Raw genomic sequence first — 27332 nt, 5'->3', positions numbered from 1 at the left:
GGGGGGGGGGGGGGGGGGGGGGGCTACTTGAGAAATGTCCGCGAAATTCGAATAAACCGTAGAAAGTGACGAGCATTAAAAACTGTATGGTGCGTTTACTTGTGGTTATGGGGAATTGAATTTTCCCTGGCTATGTGGTTCGTGTACTGCGAAAGAATGGCATAACTAATCGGCGGCGTCCCGTTAATCTATTTATGGCGTTACAATACGAACACCCGAGACCCATTGGGGTAGTGTATTAAATGTGTATACGTATAGGGGGCACCGTAGGACGATGAACGTGTTCCACGTACTATATGGGGAACCCCGACGGGTGTCAAGCCTCATTAGACACCGCGGGACCCCATACGGATGAAGAGAAGCTGATAAATGAAACCGTTGATATTTATCCAGGGCTCGAGGCTGAGGGGACAAGTTTAGAGTAGGAAGTAGCCGTCGTGGAAAACTGTAAATCTAGGGGTGTCCGATATATATATATATATATATATATAGTATAAAGAGAGATGGATATAGTATTCCTATAGATAGATATACCATAAAGAGAGTGTAGTCTCGATGAGGGAATGCACGATGGAAGTGTACACGGCGAACCGGAAACTAACCTTGTTACCCTCTAGCTGCGTTTTCCGTCTCCAGAACTTTACTAGGGAAGTAACTGTGTCTGGTCTGACTATACACGGTACATACTGACTGTTTCTACTGACAATCGGCTTTATTCGATACACAATGGACAAAGCCAAGTCCTTTTATCCTGACACCAGTAGGACAAGGAATAACGGCCGAGTTAATTTGTCCTCATTTCTCTCTCCTCTCCACTTGTCTCTCTCTCTCTCTCTCTCTCTCTCTCACACACTCTCTCTTTCTCTCTTTCTCTCTCGCTGTGCACGTTAACGATGTTTATGTTCCCGGCGACGAGGGCTTCCCCCGGGCGCCATTAATCAAGAGCAATTCACCGTGATTAATTATGCTTTTCGCCCGATTGCCTCTGCCATATACGAATTCAAATAATATACACACGTGCTTTTGGGACAGTGGTCGGTTCATTTTTTTTTTCTTCTTTTTCGTACACGCCAAAAATTTCATCCCTTCGCGTATTTTTCGGCGCATCTGGGAGGCTCCTCTTTCTTTTTACTCTATCCCCTATTTCTCTTTGTCTCTCGCGGCTGGATCAGTATGGTTGGTGGAAAAATGGTGGGTGAGCGTGGGCTGACGACCATGTCCCTTCGTTGCTTGTCATTTGGTACCTGAGTCACGTACCTCTTCGTATTGACAGGCCAGGCAGCCAGCCGACCCTCCTCTTTCCCCCTTTCGTTCCCTCAGCATCCCTTTTCCTCTCGTATATTTTTCTCTCCTACACCGCTTTGGCTTCGGCCTCGTACGCCCCTTTGGGAATGAAGATCGGTGCCTCTGTTTGGAAGAAAAATTTTTCTTCTCAAGCTCTATCTCGCGGGACAAGATTGTTCAGGGTGGTGCAGCTTGTGAATTTATAAATAATTTTTCAGAGTGAAAATATTTTTCTAATTCACTAATATTTAATTTACAGGATAATCCGTAGCAGTGATGTTACAGCGATGAGCCTGCACTCTCAGGCTCAACGTACAGGAAGGCCCTCCCCGCAGGAGACCTTGAAGGTGAGTTAACGAAATGATGTAAAAATTGAACTTTGAAACGTCCAGTTATATTAAGGTCACCGAATTCCCTCTTTCCGCAAGGGGTAGTTTACGCGCATCCCGAAAACAGCCTCGGGCTCCGTGTTCCGGAATGATCCTCGCATGCGTCTGGCGCCTAACTCGAGGACGACCTTGCATCACATTTCCAACTCGAGTCCCGGACTCCCTGTGTAAACTCGAGCGGCAGGTTAACCTCTTTGAAAGTAATCGAGCCTACAGCAGCAGCCACCGCCGTGGCTTTATGCCCGGTTAAAACGGTTTGCGGTTTTGGCCTGAGACCCGGGGGTTGTGTTTAGCTGGCACTACGGGGGGTGTTCCAGATTGCTGGGGAGGATTGGTCCTCCTCGTCTGGAGGTGAGAGATTTTCGGCAGGGACGTCGTGTGCCACGCCCTCGCCATGAGGACGAGATGATACTGTTGCCTTGCCTGCCTGACTGCCTACCGAGCGACCGACCGACCCAACCCTCCCTTTTTGGCCCTTCGTCCTTCTCAACCCCGTAGATAATTAAAGATACAACGCCTCTCGGCGTCTAGCGAGGGGTAGCGCTAAATTGGCTTGCGCTCGCAGAATCTCCTTACACCACACCTCTATCTATCCCGTGTACCTAGCTCGGTAGCAAACTACCACCTTCGCCTACGACGTACGGCTTTAACCCGCTAGGGGTGAGAATTTCGTTCGGAATCTGTTAAATTTACTGGAAAGAAGCTACATATTGGGTTAGCCTCAGGTAATTTTGCTGGTGGGTGAATTTTACTTCTCTTTCTTTTCGCGAGCTCTTCCTAGCGCAGGGATAGTCTTTTTTTTTGGTATATCAGCAGTAAGGGCTTCTCGCTGGCGGTTCTGTATACGGGTGTATTCCTGGAAGACTGATCGGATACTTTATTCAATGGTATTTTTGGAGGTCGATCAGGGTGTATCGGTATTTCTTTTCCTCTTGTTTGGAATTGCCCTTTCGTGCTCTGGCCACCCTTCTGGAAAGCTTCTCTGGGGCATATTGTACTCGAGCGAGAATGACGAGGGGGTCGGAAAACGCACCGTCGAGACTTCACTGAGATAAGGGTGCTTTTTCGCGCGGACGAATTTTACGCACCCCTGACGAAACGCCGACTCCGATAAGCCCTAATCGAAGATTAATATTACCCCCTTCGAGGGGGAGGGGAGGGGTTGAAGGTGACTAGTAGGTGTTCCGTCACGCGGCACAATTTTAGGCTTTGCCCTCGTTCCGGCTCACGTGACCTTTCACCCCTCTTGTGAAATTCAACGAGACAACGGAAAAAAAAAAAAAGGTCAGAAAGAGTCGTTGAAAACAAAAAACTACCCCTCTGTCGTTCTCCGGAGCAATTTCAATGGTAATAATTTATCCTTGGAATGCAATTTTACGTGTCCCGACAATATTTCGGACATGTTCCAATTCGAAGGTACGCTTGCGCGGCTGTAAAATATAAAAAAAAAAACATTTCACTATAGCCTCTCGACTATCATCCTTATCGAAGAGGGCAAGGTTACAGTCAGGCAAGTTTTCGCTAAGGGAAGAATTGAGAATCGATATCCGAGTTTCTACAAGTTTGCCGTGCGCCAAGGGGGTGTCGGGACCACCAGGGGTATAGCCGGTGTAAGGAGAGGGTGTACCCGGAGCTTGGAGAATTCAGGGGTTTTGGGATATTTATGTGACAGCAGCTGTAATGTCGCCCCCGCGCGCCGCCCTCTGGAGTCCAGGAGGAGAGTGGGTGGTGGTGGCAGCGGTAGTCCCCCTCCCGAAGCTACTCAACTCTAGAAGGTGTACGACTGGTACTACTGGGCTTCCCATGGCTCTGCTGAATTCTATTCCCTGGAAAGAGCTTCCATCCCCCTGCCCGCTCTCCCCCTTGCAACTCCCCAATAGCTCTATAAGCACCACCCAAAGCTCTCCTAGCCTCCCATCATCCCTGAATAACTTCCTTCCGTTATTATCGCATTAAAAGGGCAATCGCATTATGCGCCGACTCTGGCAACCAAGCAACTTGCTTAATTAGTCCAAAGTAACGATCCTGGCTCATCTGGACTGATTAGCCAGGCTCTGATATCCCATGTCCTGTCATATCCATATATACATACCCGTGTATGCATTCGTCTTTATTTTTCTTTCGAATCCTGTTACGAACCTTAGTATACGCTGAAAGAAAACAAATAAAACCTCAACAGCTGTCGCTACTCAACCCCCGTCCCTGCCGCCCCCCCCGTCCTCGCCACTATTACAAAATGGCTCCCAACTACTGTCACGTACGAATCACGTACCCACTACGCAACGTCTCGAACTTTTGACATTACCAGAACTCCAGCCTTATCCAAGGGGTGGTACGAAGGTGTGGACGTGCCTGCGAGGGTGGGCTCAGAGTCTGAGGTAAAAGGAGCCCGAAGTGTCGGAGGTTAATGGGATTCGGGAATGTTGAGAATCATTCGAGAGAACTTTAAACTGACTACTGACAATCATCCAACGTTCTCGACTGCCTAACCCATTGCTGCCACTCTAGATTTTTTTTCATTCGATCTAATAGCGCCTATGAGGCTGCCTTCCTGATCGGCCTCGTTTAACGTGTCGGGTATCTTTTTTTTTTTTTTTTAACGTGGAAAATAGTCTCGCAAAAAGGAACAAGAACCCATTAGTACCGGAAGTGCTTTTCCTACTGTGTATACTTAGCGGGTACCATATGCGAATCGATTCCATGTGGACTCGGGCTGTCAGTCAGGTCGACTCTTCTCTGTAGTAGCTTAATGGCATGTATTTGCGGAGGTTCCCGTTGCCAGTACTTTATCACGAAAGGCTGGAGAAACTTCGCTACGCTTGAAAGAGGTCGTGTATATGTAGGTAGGTTAGGTTGGGTATAGGCTTGGCTTGGTAAACGCGGGATGGTGGTTTGGAGCGAGGCTGTGAAATTTCATCGGTCTATCCCTTGACGGTTTCCGGTGAAATTGAGCTTTCCGCAGGGAGCCTCGCTGCTTGGGAAAAGCTCACTTGAAAAGCTTCCGCGTAAACCAGCGCGCTGCGCTTCTGGGGAATTACACGGTAGCAAATCCTCTGCCATTATGACAGTCGTTATTTTTAATTAGGGAGCTGAGCCTGGGCGCTGGATCCTCTTTATAAAAATCTACGAATTACCCGTCGCGTCCGATTATAGGTGAAATTTTGAAATATTTTCGGCAGCGTTAATTCTATTAATTTTCGTACTTAAAAATTGCCTGTGCACGTGTATATATGTATATATTTTAGACCGATCCTCTATAACTCACGTGGGTTCCCCTCGAAAAAAGAAGGCTCGTAAAATATCGTCATATCGCGACTGTCAAATCCGATTGGTTTTATTTGTATCACCCCGTATGTGTATTCGTACATAATAGTCCGATCGCGAGTAACGAGGTGGGCTTCGCGTGTTTCGCGACAGTCTCGATCCAAGATTCAGGAGCGTGCGCAACGTTCATACAAGGACGGCTGGGTCGTCGAGCGTCATATTCGCCATTGTCGCAACTTTCTGCCCGATTGCAAATATCATTGAAGAGCAGCAGCCCCGTAACGGGTGTCGTGACAAAAAAGGGTCTGCATGCGATGCAAGTAGCCAATGTCATAACGCTACGCGTACGTACAGGGTACTCCGTAGCGTATATGGGGAATACGTATGTGGGAGGGTAGTAAAGGAACGACGAAAGAAGAAAAAGGGCGAAAAACGTGCGTGATGGTACGCGATAATGGCGAGTATGGCCGTAAGGGGGACAAAAGCAAGGAGAAGGAAATGGAAGCCGAATGGTTCTTTAATCGTCGCGCCAATGAGTATATCCCTTTATGAAGGCTTTGATAAACACTCTTGAGAGTAAATAGTACAGCAAACCCGTCAGAGATTACAGAACGAAGAAATTCCTTTGATTATTCCATGTTGATTTCTCTTCTTTTTTCATGTCTTAGTTCTAAAGGGATTTTCGGTTGGTACTGGCGGTTGTGGTTTTGGTACGCGTGACTTTGGCTTAATGCAATTTTCGCGATCCGGATTCTTAGACGGTTGATGGGGAATGAGGTGGGACCGCGAGTCATCCCCTTGAAAGTTTAAAGTAAACTTTCACTTTCATAGAGAACCGCCTGGAATTTCTCTAGCGTCTTTATCTTTCTCTTTTTCTCCCTCTCTCTCTCTCTCTCTCTCGCTCTTGTGCAATTCTGACAACCCTCGCGCACCCTCGCTCGCCCCACCTGAAGTCAAGGTAAAGCTCGGGTGCAATAACGCCACCAAACGACACCCGTGACAAAACATAGGCAGCTCTCGTTTGCGCATGCGCCAATGGCCACGTGGGAGAATCCGCCCTGGTATTATGACTCCGGATCTCCAGATGTCTCCTGTTGGATCTGGATACACCTTACTTAGGATTTTTGGATACCGTTCGTTTCGAGATTGGCAATATAAGTTTTTGCCAGCGAAGAAAGGGTTTAGGCCCTTTTTCACTTGCCAAAAAAAAACAAGGTCATGAATGGAACACGTGGGGTGATTTTTATGATTTAGCGGGCTTTTCAGTCACGCACGACAGCGCTGTACCTTATCCTTTTGGATATCGGATATTGAACAGGGCACCAATCCTTATGGCAAACTTTAATCGTCGCGTCGATCCTGCGGGGATGAGTTTACTTTTTGACGTTGCTGGGACGAGGGAAGGAAAAAAGGGCTAAACGCGTCCTCGTGCTCGCGGCGCTTTTCTTATCGCTTGGCGAAAGCATCAAGTATTTTGGGAGGGTTCGCAAGAGGGCGCAGGGACAATAGTTTAGCGAGGGCTCGAATTAATGGCAAATCCATAGTGCGCCGAGGGGCGCGCGTAAGCCCGTGCGGGAAACTCAGCCTGTGGACTCTGCGGCAGCTTGAAGCTTTTACTCCGTCGTGAGCACCATCTCTCGGGCAGCCAGCGGAACTATGTCGAAAATTGCGAGCCTCTTCCCTGTGGATTTTATCCAGGGTGGGTATCAAGTGGGAGCAAAAATCCTCCCAATAGGTATCTGGCTCACTCGACTGGGATGTTTATCGATTCGAGGCTTTGCAAAATAAAGTTGCGAAACTGCCTTTAGTTTAAAGAGTCAAAGTTCCGGGCTGGTGAGTCGCCATAGAAATTTTCCTTATTATCTGTATCTGATGAGGTATTGTAATAAACCAGACGTCTCCGCCGGTCTTAAGTATCGTCTCCCTAAGAGATTAGAAAACAACCCTCGAAGCACGTTTTACTTTGCCAAGGGAATCCTTTTACTGGTTGACCTCTGGAACCCTGTCACTTTAGCGTGGAAATATTTGCATTGTAATTTTCAAAAATTATATTTCACTTTATACCGAAAACGAGTCAATTTCGTTTCGAGAATATTCTTAGCTTTAATTAAACCGGAGCAACACGAGCGCCTCGCGCGCTACAAAAGACTGTTGCTCTGAAAAAAATAAAGTTGTCATACCGCGTATCTATTTCATAAAGAATTCAAGTCGTGCCTCATTATGGAGCTTGGAGAGGAGTCAAGTCCACTGCAAATGATAGTCGTATATGTCAGACTACCGTTGGAAACTAAATGGTGCGTTAGACGAGAATGGCTTAAGCCGATTTCCCGGCATGGATAGTTAGACGCACCGCGTCGCGGCGGCTGCGGTTGCAGCTCGTGACGGGATGCTGGGAGCAGCTTTAATCTTCCTGTCCTATCTCGTGGGTAACCTATAACAGGATATAGGGATTATAAGTTGTAAGCTTCGCATCTGGATCGTATTTGTTAGGCCGATTCCGTGATCACTGAACGAGAGGATTTGAATTTTACCGGTTTCACGGCACGCGCTGTAGTATACGTAAGAATGATAAAATTTCGAAAATTCTTAAAAACTTTTTTTTTAGCAATTAAATTATCCTCAGCTCGCTATAAGTGCCTGAGAAACGTATGACTGTTTTTTTTTTTTTTTTTTTTCAAAGTCACGCGCACCATGGGTAAAATTGGTAAAACGGGGGTTGGTACCAGGATCCCCCGCGAAATTGGTGTCAAAATATTTCCAAACAAAAAGGCATACGAGTTTCGCTTGCGTCGGGGCGCTCCGCACCCTTTTATTTCCCCATGCGATGGCACGTCAGGGGTCGTACACAACCCCACGGTGCCCAGGGCCGTAGGGTGGATCCCATCGTGGCTATCTGATGAGATTTTATCCAAATGGTATTCATGAGCCACTGTGTATGCTCGCTTCTCTCACAATGGAAGACTATCGTCCTACGGAATATCAGATCCTCGCCGACATTTCTATTATTACCGCATTACGCTCTGGACTCTGCATTAGAGAGCGTCCAAGTTATTTCGAATCAACCGCGAGGCACGAAAATCTTCCGAGCGTGCATTAAGAAGAATCAGAGCTTGAAGGGTGACAATTTTATTATGAAATCCGAGTGAACCTTCATTTACACGGTAAATAGCTGAAATATAAATCCGACAGAGGGTGAAGATCCAGAGAATTCATAGGACCGCACGTGTGGCTGCGGGGGGAGGGGCAGGGTGGTTGTAGAACTAGCTATGGGTGTTGCTTGTTGCAATATGGTACACCATACACTACCCCGTAGCCGAATGTAATTAGTTTTTAGCCCCAAGGCTATGATAGGGGATGGATAGGCCTGGCGCCGCTAGTCCCAATACTAGTCCTAGGGGGTTGATACTGACGCTAGTACGTACCGCAGTCTTCCTAGGGGTGGTTTCAGTTGCCCGAGGGCACTCTTGGCAAGTGCATCTATTGTCTGAGTGCAAGAGCCCCGAAAACGCGCTTACGCGCTTTAGTCTTACGGTGTCTATCAGATTTCTCGAGCGACCCCGTAATCGGATATTTTTTTTTTCACGTTTCCCTGACAACGCGAATTCGCCTGGCTACGTATATACCCACGTGTCCCACACCCTTACGGAAGTGCGAGTGTGACATTAAAATATGAGAAAATTGCAATCCCATAAAATTGAGTGATAAAATCGGTGTAATTAAAAAGATAAAAAATTTTTAAAAAATATATATTTAATCAACGTTATGTAATCTTTGGGGGATATATCTATATAGTGCTCTATGAAATACTATCCACCTCTCTCTCTCTCACTCATATACAGTGACGAAGCATTTCTCCCGATAACCAAATAACACATCGACATGCACGTTTCTAACAGCTGGACAGCTGTCAACCGATGACGTCGTACAGGTCGGCCATTGATTTGTGTGTGTTTGGACAATTCTCTGGTACCCCTCCTTCGTCATTTCCGGTCTGATGTATGCACCTCGTCATGGGACGTAGAACGACTCAGCGCGGGCAGAACTTCCGCTTTGACACTGACGTCAAATAGCTGAAAGATGCGATCGGCCATTACGCAGGGTGTCGCTGTGGCATGACGAACCCTGCGATGACGACGAAGCGTCGTACCTTCCACGTGGACTGGGATTCCCCCAGTAACGAGACCGGCACTGTCAAGAGACGCCCGGCGTCTTTGAACGCCGTGACGCACAGGGTAACCACCTTCGAGAATGTCGAGTACTACGAGGTACGCGACTGCGCGGGTGGTGGATTCTCATTGAGACTATTGGAATCGTTCAATTCTCGAGGCATCGACGATCCACGTGGGATTCGAGGGACATCCGGATCTGCTTCGAGGGACGAGATTGCACGGGACCCAGCGAGTAGCGCTATTACGGATAATAGAAAATCGTTTTCGAGACGGCCCCGATCTCACGATGATCGTAAAACCGAGCTCTGGGACATCTCGATGGAAATCGGAACGGCGGGTTACGGGGATGCTGGAGAGGGGGAGCAGGGTCACCAGGTAGAACTTCGGAATCCACGGGATTTACGTAACGTGGAAAGTTCGAAGATCGCACGGGAAGAGGTCAGACCTAGGAAGGATTTTGGGTTGAAACTCAAACCCTTCGGTCTCGTGAGGAAATCCCGTATCGAGTCCTGGAGGAATGCGGGAAGAATCAGTGGAATTCCAAAACCCCTGAAGAGCCGCGGATTGGTGAACTCGAGCTCGGAGAGTTCGGGAATCGGCTCGCCCATATCGCCCTTGTCGCCGCACAGGGACGCTACTGGGATCGTCGGTAACGGGTGTCGCGTGAAGAATAGTGAGAGTGCCAGTTCCGGTCTTGGGTCGCCGGATTCTCCGTTGTCGCCGGAGAGCCAGGAATACGCGTCGATTTATCTGATACAGAGAGAACTTGAGAAATTGCACAATTGTTCCTGCGAACGACGTCAAGCTCAGGTAACGGAGGATGAATTATGAAGGTGATATCTTTAAGAGAGAAATCACTAGAATTGTTTCTAGTGCTTTTTTTTATACTCTAGCACGCCAGTGTGCACGGATAGCAAAGCCAAAGGGAATCTTTCTACCCTGCGAATTCCCACTGACGACGGGGTAGTCGAATCCCGCAGATTGGAACGTCTCGCGTCGATGGGACTCCCATAAATCTTGTGAGTCAGAAGTTGCGGGGTCGCTAGGGTATGTCCTATGGACGAGGGGGTACGAGGGGTGGTTATGGGAGGAAGAACCCCTCCGTGGGTGTGTATCCACGTGGTGTGAAGGAATTACCGAAGCCCCTTGTGTCTGACGCATCTACTCGTGCGTGCGTAGGCATGCGCGGGATAGACTGGCTGGCCTGAGCCATTCATGGCTGAGCTTGCTGAGTGCCTGAAATTCGATTGCGAACGTCCTTGAGCTTCCCAGCTACCGTCCACCCTTATATTTATCTGGTTAGCTTACACTCGGCCTTTGGTAACCACTGCTTTCGGTTTTCTCCGACTGCCGGCAGATGGCGACACTTATATACACTTCAAGTGGATAAGACACCTTTCGTATATTGGTCTTGTAGAACCCAGTTTCACATGAGTTTACGTTCGGTTGGCTTTTATTGCCCGGACCTATGGGACTCCTTCAAAGTGGACCACATCTCTGTATACATTTATCTTACGACTCTGGAAACGCTCGCTCTTCGCCCGAAGATCGACGCCAATTTCCGATTTCATAATAAAGCATCCTCGCGATTTATTCTTATACCGACGAGATGGGAATAAAGTTAAACTTTTTTTTTTTTTTTTTTTTTTTTTTTTTTTTTTCGTAAATACAAAGTTTTAAGGAAACTTGCAGGTACTACGGATTCGTGAGTCCATTCGAATGATTTCTTATGTGGCTTTTATGCAAAGTAATACCTCTGGTCCTACGTACCATGGTGAAACCTCAGGATCAAAGGGAATCCTAGGGCTTCGTAAAAAGAAAATCTTTTAGCAAAAAATAACCCGGCCATCTTTACCAGTGTCGGCTTTCCTTTTGAATAGCTCCTACCTGTACTATGTTATCGAGATTCCCTGGTGTAGGATATCCAAAGGATGCTACCACTCTGACGTGCGGTTTTCTTCGTGGTATATACTTGGTTTTTGTATAGATATATTTTGTATAGGTATAAAGCATGACCTATGGGAAACACCATGGTGCTTTCTGTTTATACATCCTCCCGACCCTACAGGTGAATTCACTTTCCCCCTTGGCATTGTTACTTGCCTCAGGGTTTTTCAGTCGATCGTAATGGGAAACTTTCGTTTTGCTACCCCATGGTAATTCGCGGTGGAGGAAAAACGCTATCAACAAATCATGAATCCCTCTCTCTTTTTTCTTTCTGAAAAATCCATGTCAGGTAATATGAAAGTGTTTTATTAAATGAAAAAAGCACTTTTAATTTCAAAAAAGTTTTTGAAAAAATCCACAAAGAAAATTAATTTGAAGTCTAAAAATACTGTGGGCTGACTGGTTCGAGAAAGGGTTGTCTTACGGTAGTATTTACAATTCGTAAACAGACTGGTGAATATAAAACATTTTCGATTTTCAATCGAAATAGTTGATTTCGAGAATACTGCCTTTAAAGGGAGACAGGCTGGTTTACAAAAGAGACTATTTTATTCATGAAAATCGTAATTGGCTTGGAAACAATGTAGTGTAATTATACACGATCCGTTATGTTTAAAAATTAACCAATTGATTTGTGAAAGGACCGATTGATTCAATTTTTGGTTGGATTCGGAAAAAAGCTAGTGTAAATTCGTTGCTCAATACATCAATTATAATTTTCTCGAACATATCTGTTCAAAATGCTGCTTTTCTCTGCACACGTTTCAGTCTGGTATCATAGAGGTACCCAGGAAAATGATATTCATCCTCTAGACTACTAGTAGTAATTTTTAATAAGAAATTATCTTGAGACATTATCATTTTTGGTTTTTTACTTGCGCGGATAGAATTCAAAATAGTAGAAAGTTCCTATGTGGGTTTACATTTACGTGAGGGTAGTAAAAGAAAGGATACAAGGAACGAGGGCTCGGGTTCACTTTCATGTGGAAAAAATGATTCGCAATAATCCCGAAGCCAGTGACATGGCAATAATGCCTTCCGTAAGCCACCCTCCCAGAAACCAGAGGCTCGGAGGGCCAAGCCAGGTTCTCCCTAGTCAGAAATCGGTGCGACCAACCATAGAAAACACCATGGGCTTACGCGGTACACGCGATATCAGCCGGTTCGCTTCGGGGTGGGAACCACTGTACGCAAAAGGCTAAGCCATGGGGTTGACGAGGCACATTATTATATTGAATTCGTAGAAACGGAAAAGTTGGATACGCACACGCCGTAAGCTACGGGGCAATATCCATGGGGATGTGCGTGGGTAATAGTACAGTCCTCTCGAGTGAGTGGATGGTGTATTCCCGGCTTTATTAATTATGGCGGTGACGCTTGCGGACGTGACAGCAACCCCCCTAGCCACCTTTCCTAACCATCCATCAAATACCTCACGGGGCTCCTATTGATTCGACTCTTCCGTTTAAGAAGCCATTTCCTATAGAGCCTTCCACCATGACATCTCATGGGATCCTTTCTCCATGGGGGTCCCATGGGTTACCTCACTCAGTCAGGTTCATTCTATTTCTCTCTACTCTCGCCGTACCATTAACTCGCTGAAATATTAAAGACGAACCCTGTCGCTTTCTCGAATTCCCCATGCTTTTTCCCCATAAAAAAAAAAAAAAAATTCGAAATCAAAAAAATTACATCAAACGTGACCAATACTGTCAACGCTCTGCTGCAAATGGACGTAGTCACGTGCAATCCCGCGGAAAAGCACACTAACAAGCTTTCCTATCTTTGCCATGGGATCAAATTAAAACCCCATATAACGGCGTAATAGGCAGGGTCGTGCTGAGTGACGTGTGCGTGTCTCCCGGATGATGGATACGTTCCTACTTGCTTTTTCGTGTTTTCCGGCCGTGTCAGGGGTCGGGTCATACATATCTACAGTTAGCCACTCGCAGTTTACAGATTCAGTCAGCCAGTCGAGTCAATCGTACATACCCTCAGCTGGAGTCACTGAGTAAGTCAGTCAGTCAAATAGCCAGTTAGTTAACCATCGCCCTCGAGCATCGTGCTGCTGCTACTGACATTGGAATACCAACGCTATTTAGCATGCATCCAAAATCTTCTGGAGCACTGAGCATTCCCCATAAATATGTATATTAGCCCCGAGGTGGTGTACCGTGCTGGTATTGAGTTGGCTCTTCTGCGACTGTGATGCTTTCAAAGAGTCCGTTCGTATATTCGCGGCCAGTCGTGTTGGTGAATGCATACAGGGGCTGTTTTACTTGAACCACCCTTATACCAACACTGTCCCAGCCGCTCCGAGTGCAAAGCGCAAATGCGTTTATAATATTCACCCCGTACACGTGGGGAGTGTCGATCTAGGGTGGTGTCGATTTTATGCCGCTTGGCGCTTAAATTCCACACTAGTGCCCCATCACAATCTGTTGGTATATATTCGTCACGTGTGTCGCGTGAGATTATTTTGTCAAGTTGGAGAAAATTCACAACTTTTTGGAATATCGAATTTTCGAAAATTTTTATTTCTCGTTTCGGGCGTATGAAATTTTCAATTTCGTTATTTCATGGGAATCATTGTGATTTTTTTTTGTTTTTGATTTTTTGAAAATAAAATTTTCCACTCATTTGTTTTTTTTAACGACGACCATATATTTCTTATTTGATATTTTTTTTTATATATACTATACCTTGTCCAGTATGACGTTTCCTGAAATGCGGGAACTAGCGTATAGGGATGTACGCCGCGCGCGCAACTTCACGGCTGTAGTCCTGCGGCGCCTCGAACGGCTTTGAGCCATTCAGTCCTGTCGAGGATCCTTGCGAGAGGGTCGCGCGTATTTCTACCCCCGTTCTGTGAAAAGTGACGAATCATTGAAATTTACTTTCGGGACGTCAAATACGATTGTACGATCATTAAATTTTATTAGACAGACGAATGATATTCTTCCTATATAGATTGAGTGAGTGAAAAGCCTCTTTAATTGGGGGGAGGTCGTTATTATGTGAGCTGCGGGACGCGTGAAAAGATGTGGATACAATGTCCGGTTCATCGGGACTTCGACTGCCAAGTAATTACAGGAACACGGGAACGAAGCCAAAATTGAAGAATGTCAAATCAGCCTCCCCAAAGTCATCGAGATCGAGTAAGCAGGAGAGCAGAGTAAAACAGGATCCCAGCTCGGAGTCGTCACCCAGAAAGACTCTGCCGCAGCATCCGGAAGGATCGCCAAGAAGTTCGCCAAAGCGGTCACCCAGGAGGTTCGGTAATCAGGAGGATCATCAGGCGACACCTAGAAAAAGTCCTTCGCCCAGGAGGTCACCAAGAAAAATTACAACGGTCCTGGAAGACGACACAGACATGGGTCCCGCGTTGAGATCCACCATAATGGAGGATCCTTTGATGTCCTTTTTGGAATTCGAGAGCATCTACACCATGGAGAAGGAGATAATGCAATCGAAATACGACGTCCTGGCGCAACTCGATGAAAAATGTTTGACCAACGGATGGATCGGAAGACGGGGTCTTTACACGGAACTTCCTGATCCTTGCAGAAGCTTCGATTCAGCCACGAGTACCGGTGGGTCCTTACAACCCAGCGAAGGATTCAGTTTCGCGCCTGGCTGGGCGCTGAACGCCGAACACTTTTATCAGTGGCAACATCGTGGCAAGTCCACTCAGCAGGTACGCAAAGGACTCGTAGATCGAAAGGATCATAGACATAGGTTCTACTCTGAGGATCCTTCGAACTATACGTAAGTCCTCAAGGATAATCGACTTGACGCTGAATTTATTTGCGTATGCATCGACCTGTCAGAGACAGCATATCTACAGCGTGCACTTTGTCCTGTCACTTCGAAGAGGATGCCCACTCGCCTTGTCCTTGACACGAAGGATTAATCGATAAGAGATGCAATTAAAATGCACTTGAATCAAAAATACGAATTTATTTTCAAAAGTTTCGAGCACAGTACCTTCGTGCACGTATACGTACTCTTGTATTAATTTCTGCTAAGGATCTCCGGCTATGGAACTTCAGACCGGTATAACCCAAGGGCTATCAAATATTCTAGCCTGGGGGTGTGAAGATACTTTGATCTACCCCTCAATTCCCTTTTCCTATGTTTACTTTAAGGGCTGCCAACGGCTACCAGCATCTCCTCGGTAACCCTGCATCTCGTTTCTTACCATGCTGCACCCTGAGACATCAAATGAGACTCCGTACACAGCTTTCTCGTATGGCTCTGCACTGATTCATGGGAATGTCTAGACAAAGAAATCACGTAACGCCGTTCCTCGGCTCCCTATCGTGGATCTGGTCCAATCTTTGACGTCGACGGAAGTATCTCGCGGGGTTCGCAAATTGCCAATCGTCAACTAACTTATTTAAGCTCGTGAAAATCGCTTTGGATACAGGGGAATGGGGCTCCGTGTCCTACCCCAAGGCCAAAGAAAATATCACGGTCTATCTTATACGAGAAAATAGATCTCTAATCGAATCTGTGTCTCGGTGACTCATGGGCCACTTGCATTACTTTACTATATACGGCGGCCATGTTGTACCAGCTGCTGGGTAAAATTAATATCGGCTAACGTTATTGCCGTAGTTAATCGCTCGGAAGTTTCGTGTCTTCGCTTTTGCAGGAAACTCTACGCTCCTGCTGGCTTTCTACTGTATAGGTACCGGGACACTTTTCGCCGTTCTCCCACGTGCCATTGCTATACCTACGGTACAGGACGTGTATATCCATAGTATAGAAACCATAAATTTAACGTTATGCACTTCGTTCTCTCAATGCTTCCACTGTGCTCAGTATTTCCAACATTTTTTTAATATCCTTCCCTATAAACTCTACGTATCCTATACCCATTTACGACATACACACACGATGATCGGTATCCTCTGTGTGATAAAAAAACTTTATTTTTTTTTCATCCCCTTCCCACGTGCACGCTATCTACCTAAAAATATAAATATTTCTAATCGTACCAATGACCCAGGTTTCAGGCGGACTGGAAAAATATTCTCGTAAATCCCTGTGCACACCGACGCACCGATGCATACGTGGACAAAGATAACAAAAAAAAAAAAAAAAAAAAAAAAAAAAAAAAAAAAAAAAAAAAAAAAAAAAAAAAAAAAAATATATCGTACAGTCGCTACATTAAATAAATCCTAAAACCAGAACGTATCGACTTCCGTTTACGTACATCGGGAAGTCCCCTGTTGTATCTACTCGTGTTTCTATCTCGCTCGAACACAGCTACCAAACCTGCGTGCACCATGTAATTGGCTACTGTAATTCGAATATCGAATGGCGCGAATATTCCCGGTAACACGAAACGCCGTAGGGCGCACAAACTTCCTGCAGACTTTTGATTGGACGTTAAGGTTTAAAACTTTGAAGGAAGATAAAGAAGAAGAAGAAAAACATTCGCAAAACATTTTCTTTAGCACTTATCTCGCTCGGCGTACCACCCGACGTCCTCGTAGAATAACAATGTTGAATCGCGTGCAGATTCTCTACCGTACCAAAGGAGCCATACTGTCTCCTTCACTCGAAGCGTCCCCACGTGCTATCCAGCCTGCGGGTAAAGTAGCATATACGTTCCTATAGCTAGACCGAGCCAGAGATCCACAGGGGGTGCCGACTACCCCAAATGTCAGAGCTCGTTAGAGTTCGAGTTGAATCCCCCCCTCTTCCCACAATGACGCTGGAAGTTCGCTACGTGAGCGGACAGAATTATTGCAATTTCGAATGCGTACCGAATCCCATATTGGGATCCGTTCGAATTTTCCAGAACCAAAGACAGACTATTTACTAAGGGTTTCCTGTATATATATACGTACACCCTTTGCCATGCGAAATAATCTCCCGCGATACGCTAATATAGTTAGAGGGCACACGAGGGCGCATCGTTCGTCTTTACTGATTTTTCCAAACGTCCATACGTGGCTGCGTGCTGACGGGCGTCGTTAACTTTATTTCAGGCTCCTTCGCGTATGTTAATGGGGGAGGTTAATGTCTTTTGTCATCAATGATATTCGAATGTCGTCGGACAATTGGAGGTCAGAGCAAAGGGAACAAGAGGACAGGATGCCCTGGGTGAAAGTCACAGGAGAATATCCCCGACGCGTTCCTGGGACTTTGGGATCGTTAGCCAGTTATAGTTGAGGCCCACACGATACTCACTGGCACAATGTATAATATACAATGGGAGGGTTGGGCCCGGTTGCATCGGCACGGAGGTATATTTAGCTCGCGCGCATCGTAATGATATGTAGGTGTAACTCATTCATAAAACATACCCACGTGGCGCCCGGGAAGACGCCTATGACTCTGAGAAAAAGTACGGGCCTCTATGTGTTACACGTATATCGGAACCTCGTGTATCTTTAGGCTGATGCGCGAACACGCGGTTGGGCATGTGCGTCGACGTTCTCCTGTAACATTTTCATACGTAACAGGAGTAAACGCGGGACGAGTAAGAGACGCGATCCGAGAATTTTTCCTCGCGTATATATAGGTATACTGTCGATACTTAGGTATTGCCTTGTATACCTTTGACAATGCCTATGAAATTGTACGACAGCAACGGCCATTAGGGTTTGTTGAATATTTATCTCTCGTTTGACGCCAATTGTCATCACAATCGGACAGTCTTATTTAGGGTGCCCCCTTATGCATGCGTGCACGCATGCGGCGCACGTCTGCCTACCTACCTGCTGGTCTCGTAACAACGCGGCAGGAAGGACAGGTCCGATGTGAATTAGCACGATAAAAATAAGAGAGGCCAAGCGGGAGACCCGTTGCCATGGTAACCACAGGGTCTTCGTCTTCCTGGTGTCCTGTCGGGGAGCAGAGAGGGCCCCGGTACTGGAAACAGGAGAAGGAGACAGCTTGTACGCGGAGATGGGAAAAGGTTTTGCAGATATATACGAAGCCTGCAGGACACGTACGGGAAACGTCCTGAGGGAAGAGGGTGCATCCTCTATCCAGGTTCTGTTCTTAGAGGGTTGGCTAACTGGGTTATACAGAGGTTCTCAGTCGCCGTTACTCTTTGCCGATCCTTACGGGTTTACGAACACTTTTTTTTTTCCTATCCGTACCCCACGTACGCGTTGGTACACTTTTAGGTGTACTTTTGAGTGATCAATCGCAGATCTACTACCGCGTTACTTAATTATTTTTACTCGGGGCAGGAGAGAGAGAGGCTCGTGCACGGGATATACTAGAAACCCTAAAGGATACGCCTTCCACAGGGAAGAAAGGGTTGCCACGCCGTCTGTCTCCCTTTTTCCCCTTCACAATCTTTTTCTCTCTTTCGCTGCACTTCGAGTGCATCGAAAAACTCGTACTGCACTCTTCCGTCGTTCCTCTCTCAACAGCTTGCTCGCCCCTCGTCTCTTGGGGCACCATGGGACCCCGTGTAAAAACAATACTCCCTACGAATAAAGGGTGAGCACGTGGCTGCTTCCGATACTCCATGGCTGTTGGGGAGCAAAAGGCGACGAGTGACGAAACACGGTTCACTCGTGGCTTTCACGTCGGGTATTTCGATAAAGGGAAGAGGATCGGACTTTGGGGCTGTATCGCTTAGTGACATTTTGGGTTCGATTTGTTGGCACTGCTTTGACGAGCGAACGAGAGAAACAAAGGGAGGAATACACAAGAATTTTCGTTTGGCACCATGAAAGTTGGCACCATCTAGTTGGTCAATTTTAGTAAGGGTAGTCCCTGGCGATTCTGTTTCGAGGAACGTCTGTCCTTCTCTTACGCGCGTAAACGCCTGTAAGCATGTCTCTCTCGCACTCGCAGAGGGTATAGGATAATCGAAAAGTATAGGATTTTCATCGTCGCTTCTTCGACACTCGTACAATCCGACTGGGAATGCTTTTTCTGGTTAACGATAAAACTTATTGGATCTGCTTACGGGGAAACGCATTGATCTAATTCAAAACGAGCTCGAGGAATGATAATAAAAAACGAGCGAGAACTCGGAGAAAATTGGACTTCCTCCCTGGAAGTGTGCCATTTCCGGGCAATCTCATACTAAACCGCCTGTAGTATCTTGAGCGTCTACGTGTGCCAATGGCGTTAGCCGTATATAATGGTCATGGGGTTACGGGTTCTTCTCTATGGGAGTCCAAAAAGGAGACGGAGTGTAAGAGAGTGGTCGCTCGAAATAGGAGGGTACCTATAGAAATACAGTGGGTCTAGGTCAGTCCCTTTGTAAATTGGCTTTCGTTTCCACCGGACAGTCCCTTTGATGACATTTTAATTCTAAGATCGTTATCGCGCGACGACAGGCCGATATTTCGTGGCATTGCCATTTCACCAGCCGCGAGCCATTCTAGACAAAAGCGATGGGATCGAAGATGGGATAAAAGAAATGTATAACGACGCTTTGTAAAATGTCGATCGAAACCATTTCTGATCGTTATTTCGAGGCTGCTCCATTATGGCACTGGGTACGTTAAATGCGCCATGCCGAATGGCATTACAATTAACCACGTTGGTCCTACTGAGTGCCCGGAATGGCAATGGATTGGCTGGTACCTGACGGGAATGCATCATGTCTCCAGTCTGGCCTTTGCTTCTCTCCTTTTGTTCCCTCCTTCTTCATCGTCGTCTTCTCCTTCTTGTTTCACGGTATTGTATACCTTCTTGCCCCCCACCCTCCCCCTCTGGCCCACCGCACCCGTATATACAAGACACTCGGTATTTTTTATAACAAAACCACCATTCACTCGCCGAAACTTCACTTGGATCTAATTACTTCGTCTCAATTATCGTACGGTTATCGATACCGCTTGTCTCTCGGCAACCAGCAGACCAAATCGTAAAGCTCCCGCGAGCAGTGTGTATACACGATACTGGACCTTAATTATTTACTAATGAATTTATGGCCGTTGAGCCGCACCGCCAGTACTCGGTCGGGCATACCGTGGGCACCAATCGTGGTGAAAGCAGGCATAAGCATCCAAAAGATTCACCATGGCACCGTATAGTGGCTCGACTCTATTTTTGTGATATTACGAAACTTTCCCATCTTCGATCTCTCGCCGTACCAACGATAACAAAAAAAAAAAAGGTATACAATTCTTCGTCTTTGTCTACTTAGGTACTCTTGTGGTCGAGCTATTTTCGTACACCCGGTATTGCATATTGTCTTCAATCCCGTGTGAGGGTATAATTTTGTCTGGATTAAATCGCGCTGGTGCTAATGGACGTGCGATGCTGCATCACGTAGTGGATACGATTCAGAGAGAAGTAGGTAGGTTGGATCTACCTACTACCTACCGACGTGTACTTACTCCAATAGTAAGTACCATCTAAATACGTGGATGGGTCTTGTCGAAGTACGTTATATGATTGTATATATATATATATTGCGAGGATAAAATGTAAACCTGACGTATATAACGTTTTGGGTAGTACGTGGCTATAGGTGAACCCAACGCGTGTCTATATACACCGGTGTGTACGGTAGAGCATATCTATAGAGCGTCCCAATGCTTCGGGATTCAGTTACGTTCGGTGCGTCGCGGCGTCGAGACGTACTCTCGTCGTACTCCCGGCGTGAAATCGTTACTCGCGTCAGGGAGGATGCACCGGTGTGCTCTTGGCGAGCCTGACGTCGGCGTCGGTGATCCCACGGGCGCCGGGACGACGCGAAAGAAAGTCATGTCAATTACGACGAGTGTTGAAGTAAAAGAAAGTATAGTAACAATCGAAGGAGTGCTGGATCACTTAATAACGTACCGATAACAATATCAGTCTGTTCAAGTTTCATATAATATATATTTGTCTATTGAATATTTTAACGTGACCGTCGTGCCTGAGTGTTTGATAGAAAGTTTAACGAGACAACCCGAAGCGTCGGTCGTCTTGAATGTATGTGATTAAAAATATATATATATATATCCACTTGGTTATCCGATCTAATAGGATTTATACGATCCCACGTCTAGATCGGGATCTAGACGAGTTAAGGAGATCGTTAACTCCTGGTTCCGAGTTCACGTGTACCTCGTGAGTGAGTTGGAGAGTACCGGAACGGACACCAACCTATAAATGTTGTACGGCTGCTTCGGTAGGATGATTAAAAAAATATAAGACGGCTATCTTTCGGTATATTTGTTTATACGAAAAATTATATTTTTGCATATTGCTCTGTTCGCGTTATACGCAGTCTCTGTGAGCGTGTGGCACTCCTGTGAAATTGGTAATCGCGATCGTGAAGTTTAGAAGGTGACATGGCGTGCATCAGAGCGCCTAGATCCGTGCGTAGTTCTAGCGACGACATCAAGGCGGATTCTACACGGAATATCGTACAGGTAATGCAATCGGTGTTATTATATCGAAACAATTAAATAAAAAGTAAATTCGTAAATCTAATAACGTCGAGCTACGATCTCACTGTGCGACTGACACTGTTTATTTCGTACGTAGAATAAACATGGCTGCTTTGAGCTACCCGGAGAGCCTTGTGTTTGTTATTTCTCGGATTTGTACTTCCCGAACGGGAAGGGATAGGAAAAATAAAAAATGGCGGGTGACTCTCGGTACCGATAGCTTCCTTAGAATAATAGAGATTAGAAGTTGAGTGCTGACCCGAAATTATGAAGGAAGTCATCGCGCTTCTCTCTTTGCTACGCTCAAAAATAGGATTCGAGTCTCGACTTGTCGTTTGGTTGTGTTAGCCCCCCCTCCGCCCATCTCTGTCTCCCTTACGCTTGCGTCTGTTTTCTAGAGTGTAGTCGCGTCCTACTGCCTGTCCTATGTGTCCTCCATGCACGTGTTGTTGGGCTCTCTTTCAAGTCTGTGTCGTACGGTGACTAACACCCTTCTTCAATTTCGTCTCCTCGTCTACCCTCTTATACTGTCGTTTCGTATGTGTACACGTATGTATATATATATAGGTTGTGTATAAGCACGTCGTGCATTCACCCACGTGGCTGATACACATTCACGTCTATTGACACACTCGCAGCATCTTTAGTTCTCCTCTTTCTCTCTATGTATGTCCGTCAGAGACTTCTCGGCCCTCTTTTCCTGCTCATTGCGAAAAACATTGGCTCTTGCCCAATACAATAAACACCCTGGGATCTACGATACACTCTGAGCGAAAGCGAGAAAGAGGGAGGGAAAGGAAATCAAGAAAAGATGAGACTCGAATGAGACGTTAAAGAAATTTATTACGATAACCTATCAGGACAATTTTCTTCTAAATTATTAGATCCATTGAACCTCGTTTATATAAACTGGTTTATAAAAATTGGCACGTTACTTCAGTTACGATAAGTCATTTCGTACTGTTTACGTAGCGTATTGGAGTTATATTAATATATAATATTTGTTGAGTTTTATTATTATCGAAATTAAATTTTTTGCGCAATAACATTAGCGAGTGTAAAAAAATTAATTTTTATTTCACAGATATACACGGATTGGGCCAATCACTATCTGGAGCGTGGTGGTTTCAAAAGAAGAGTTACGGATCTACAGTCGGATCTGTGCGACGGCGTTCTGCTCGCCGATCTCGTCGAAGCTGTCAGTGAGTACAGGATAATATTATTGTTATAGAGAAAGAAAAATGTCAAAGTATTTCATGCTATATCTATATAGCTATGCGATATCATTTGATGAGTAACTCCACACGAAACTCAACAGTGCCAAAAGCACGTACCCGTTTATTATGGCTGTAGAGACAGTTAGTCATAGTTCTGGTTAGGCGTGACGTTCGTACGATCACGTACGTTATTAACCATGGCGAACTTGCCATACGGTAAAGCCACCCGCGGGTGCCTTTTACTCGCGCGGTACGTCCCGTAACGTGCATACTTAGCCGTACCCTTTCTCTGTTTGCAGCGAATCAAAGAGTGATCGACGTCAACCGGAAGCCAAGGAGCGCACAACAAATGGTGAGTTATCTGGTCATTTTAAAGCGACGAATAAACGACGCTGGAACAATACAACGTGTGCACGATGGGAAATTCTATATAGTCGGTACATCAAACGTTCCGATGGTCATCGATCGTGTTCGCTGTCAAAGTGAAAAAGGTACGTGTAGGAGCAGACAGTAGTGGTGGGGTCGATACGTAAAATCCCATGAGCCTGTCTACAGAGCCGCGTCGGACTCTTTTGGGTTTCCAGTAAATATAGAAAGCCATAACCCAGCCGACGTGCCATGGTTGCTGCGCGGTATGGTGTTGCGCGGGGTATGGTAAGTCAAGTCCCAAGACAGACACCCATGGAGTCGGCACGCGCCGCACAGCTGCAACTATTGCGACGCCATAGATCACACTCTCTCGCTACGTCGGTTTCCCTGCCTCCCGAGGGCCGCCGGACCCCCATGGGTTTTACGGTAAAACACGAGCGTCCATACCCCATAGAAACCCGGTCACGGGATCCTTCTCGCTCCTCGCGGGCACGATCGCTGGATCGGCTCCTTCGGCGAGATCACGATCCCATCGTGAGGGGTTGATCGATCGCATTAGTATCGTGGGCGTAAACCGCTGTCGGCCTCTTTAAAATGATAAAGAGGCCGAAAGTGCATCGCAGACGTATTCCGGGACGGCGGTTATAAGGCCTAGGAGCCTGCGGGTTATACCCATAGATATTATTGTAGGCTACGGAGCTTGCTCGTGTATCTTACGTATTACCGGTACTCGATAGGAAGTGCGTCACTCGAGCATTGTCGTACGATGAAAGAGGCTCCTTCGGTCATTCGTGGAATCCTTAATGATTAGATAGATGCGCGCACGTTCTAGGAACGAAAATGGCGGGCGTATTTGAATTGTCTTTCGGTGTCGCGTATCGTACGGTTGCTTATATCAGGCCACGAGGATCCAGGTCGCCTTCCAATTTCGTCCCTGGCTTGATCTCGGGTCTAGACCCCCCGAGTCTCTTCCCATTTTCCACTGACTCCCTCATCCTTTCCCATGGTGGCTCCCTCTTGCGAGGGCGGCCTATAATTAAACCCGTGCAAAACGCGAATTACACGTGGCTGCCCGCCGCTGCCTCGGCAACTTTCTGCCTTATTCCGCTGTCACGCCATTTCCTCATACGTACCCGGGCACTGCATAAGGGTACTCCATGCATTTCGCGGGATCGGCAATGTAAATCAGATGCATCGCGTTCCTCGTATACCCTGGACAATGTACCTGTAATTTTATGTACAGCGTAATACGGCCGCCTAATAGGGAGGACCGATAATAGTATGTTTATGTAAAGCAAGAGTTATCAGAACTTCCTGGGTACACTGGACGGGGTCCGTCCTGATCTATTTTCATTCTACGCCAGAGAAGCGCAGCCACGAGATTAGAGCGCTAGGAGGAGCAGGAGGAGAGAGCATAGCGTGTCTAGTGAGTCACGTGGGTATTAGTCAACGTGGCGCGTATTTCCCTAGTAAAATTTTCGACCTTAATTTATAAATACCGTGGGTACCAGTCGCGCCAACCCTTTTCCGGCAAGCGGGAAGAAGACGGCCGTACCGCCGTCTTTCGTTCGTTCCGTGGAATTGTAAATGATAATGTTTTAATTAGGACGAGAGTCCTAGTACGTCCTCGCGGAGAACCTCCGGACCCCTCGGTTGTCGCTCTTGTCTCTGCGGTGCCTCGAGCGCGATTAGCGGTTGTCAGAATTTTTATTCCCGGTGCACCCTGGGTCATTCTCAGGTATGCCCCAGGTGGTCTTCTACTTGTCTCGATTATTTATCGAGCGGGGCGGAAGGTAGTAAAACGAAACGGGGGATGAACGTGAACGGGGTGGGGGGATATCGTTTCGGGGGAGGCGTGGCTCGTTTACAAGATCAGGGAGACGGACTCTAAATCCTCTACTGAATATCCTTTCCTTCTTTTGGATTATATAAGCTCAGGATTCTGGACCACCCTGTAGATCTTTTTTATAACCATGTATATATATACGTACATATATATATATATCTATTTTCTATCTTCTCTAGGTAATCGTAAGGAAGCAAAGGTACCAAGAGCAAATACTAGACTTCTATCAGTGGCCGACCTACGTGACCTCACGACGTTCAATTTTCTAATAACGATTCCTAATTAAGAGGCGATCGGCCATCGCGCTATTTATTGCCATGCTTAATTACTGTATTTAGCTCCCTACTGCTCCTTGGCCGAGTGAACTATCCGCACAATGGCTATAATGGTTACCCAATAGTCTGCGTCGTAGACACACGTACGTGGAAGTCGTACCATGAGATTAAAGAGGGGCGGCGGCGGGGGGGGGGTGGAATGATAAAAACAACACTAGCGAACAAATTAAAATAAGAAAGAGAGAAAGATATAGGCTTCCACTTGCCGCATAATTTCCTGCAATTACACAGCGTCACGGTATCCGCCATTATTATCCCACAGGTATACCCATCCAATTTCCTCGACTGGTTAACAAAAATGCTGATCATTTTCCATTACCGGCGAACACGGGCAAGAAAGAGGCCAGTGCGAGAAATCTAAAGAAAAATAATGTTTTCCCTCCGAGGTATGAAAACAATGTTAACGATCCGAAAATTCCAATTTACCCAGCAGTCATTGTACTTTGGAAGATCCCACTGGGGTACCGGGAAACCTCGTCATCGCCATTTCGTTTATCCATTCTCGCATCCCGCTTTCTATCTCGTCCATAAATCGTCCGCCGTCTCTAGTTCAACGGAGCAAGATTCGAGAGACGGGTATACGTTCTCATACATACGTAGAGGCGACGTATGCTCAAACCCCACGAGACACACCTGACCCACGTGTCCTGTAGCGCCGAGAAAACCCTGACCCAACTGGCAAATAGGTAGGCAACGTCAGAGCCATCAGGGTGGATAGGTACCGATTTTCCCCTGTAGCCGCGAGGACTCCAACTTCCTCCGCTTCTTCTTCTTCTTCTTCGTCTTCATCTTCTACCACCGCTTCGCTCCCACCACCGTAATACATGGTATACCAACACACCCTGGAAACTGGCTCTCTTGATTCTCCTGACTCTCCTGACTCTCCTGGTGCTCTCGCCGTGTACGTAGAGCGTGGCTTACCTCACGGCTGCTCCTTCACGATCGCTTAGTGTCTCAGCGGTGCTCCTGTAGCGCGGATGCTCGTGTTATTCTCTATCGCAAGAAGAAGCCCACACCGGTGTCCCGAGTGCGCGCGACGAGTATTCGTTTCGTAAGGAGGCCCCCCCGGTGGTGCAAGGGAGATAGAAAAAAAAGGAAGGAGAGAGAAGGAAAAAAGAAGAAAAAACAAGGTACATATACACACTATATATAAAACGATCCACAAGTGATACATAGTTATTAGTGTCACCAGCGTTGACAGCGGTTGACAGTGGATCGTCGAATGTCATAAATAATAGAGGAAAGGATTTCAGCACGACCTTTCCTCGAGGAAGAGGAGGTCCGGTCAGGGTCGTCTTTTCGTCTGGACGTTACTATAAATAACCTACGCCACAAGTGACACTCATTACTCCTTCGCTCTTCTCTCCTTATTACACCCACTGTGCTAGACGTCTCTGATGCCGCGTGCGTCTCTGTCTCGCGCGCGCGATCTGTATACCACTCCGTCGCCGCTGCTCATCTCCATGCGAGGAATAATTGAAGGGAAATAAAGTTCGCGACGCTCGAACGAGCTCGCGTACCGTTAATACAGACCGAGTGCTCATAGCTTTGTCCTGCGCAATTATTGCACTTTGTTTACCTCGTAAGTTCCGAGCTTCACGGGATGTTTACGCGGGTCTCCGCGGGGAAAGCTCGTGGTAAATCTCACCGAGCAAAGGAATAAAAGAAAGAGTGTCGTGTGGACTGGCTTTTAGTACTCCACTACTCGAGTCGTACCAGCAATCGACACGTGTTTGAAAGACGGTCACGTTCTTGCGGTAACAAACTATTTCACATTGAATCTCTCGTTCTCTCTCTCCCTCCTTCGGCCTCTCGGCTGTCCTCCGTCTCGCTCTTACTCGCCTTTATTTTTCTCGCGTGCGATACTACTCGGCACTTACGTTACATACCCGAGTATACGTTGGTAACACTGCGCAACGTCATGCCGATGGTTCTTATACGTCTCTTGCGTTTCGCATTTGTCCGCGTACTCGGTACACGGGGCTCAAACCTCGCAGGACTCGTGCGCAACGGGCGTTGAAAATTACTGCGTCGAAAATATGTGAACGTGCATTTATTCGTTATCGGCGATTCTTCGTAAAAACAACGATTGAGACCCACATTGTGGACGTTTCGTCGGTACGTGGGGCGGTGGGGCGGTGG

At 46.7% G+C, this 27332-nt stretch overlaps 1 protein-coding gene across 7 annotated transcripts in view; it reads left to right on the top strand.

The window, feature by feature from the left end:
- The window catches only part of LOC107269663 (protein sickie), a 90978-nt gene that overhangs the window by 6531 nt on the left and 57115 nt on the right, over positions 1-27332 (top strand). For 4 of the 7 annotated variants that reach the window (XM_015743778.2, XM_015743775.2, XM_015743776.2 and 1 more), the window contains exons 1-3: positions 20612-21405; positions 22508-22625; positions 22940-22992. In XM_015743778.2, coding sequence (XP_015599264.1) covers positions 21325-21405; positions 22508-22625; positions 22940-22992 — 252 coding nt within the window. In that variant the 5' untranslated portion in view covers positions 20612-21324. Of the gene's footprint in view, positions 1-1543; positions 1632-20611; positions 21406-22507; positions 22626-22939; positions 22993-27332 lie in introns of those variants that run through there. The other 3 variants (XM_015743774.2, XM_015743777.2, XM_025086981.1) reach the window with 3 other exon arrangements.

Source organism: Cephus cinctus, unplaced genomic scaffold (assembly GCF_000341935.2).
Source record: "Cephus cinctus unplaced genomic scaffold, Ccin1 Ccin1_scaffold0689, whole genome shotgun sequence".
Classification (NCBI taxonomy): Eukaryota; Metazoa; Arthropoda; class Insecta; order Hymenoptera; family Cephidae; genus Cephus; species Cephus cinctus.
This window is presented reverse-complemented; position numbering and strand designations above follow the sequence as displayed.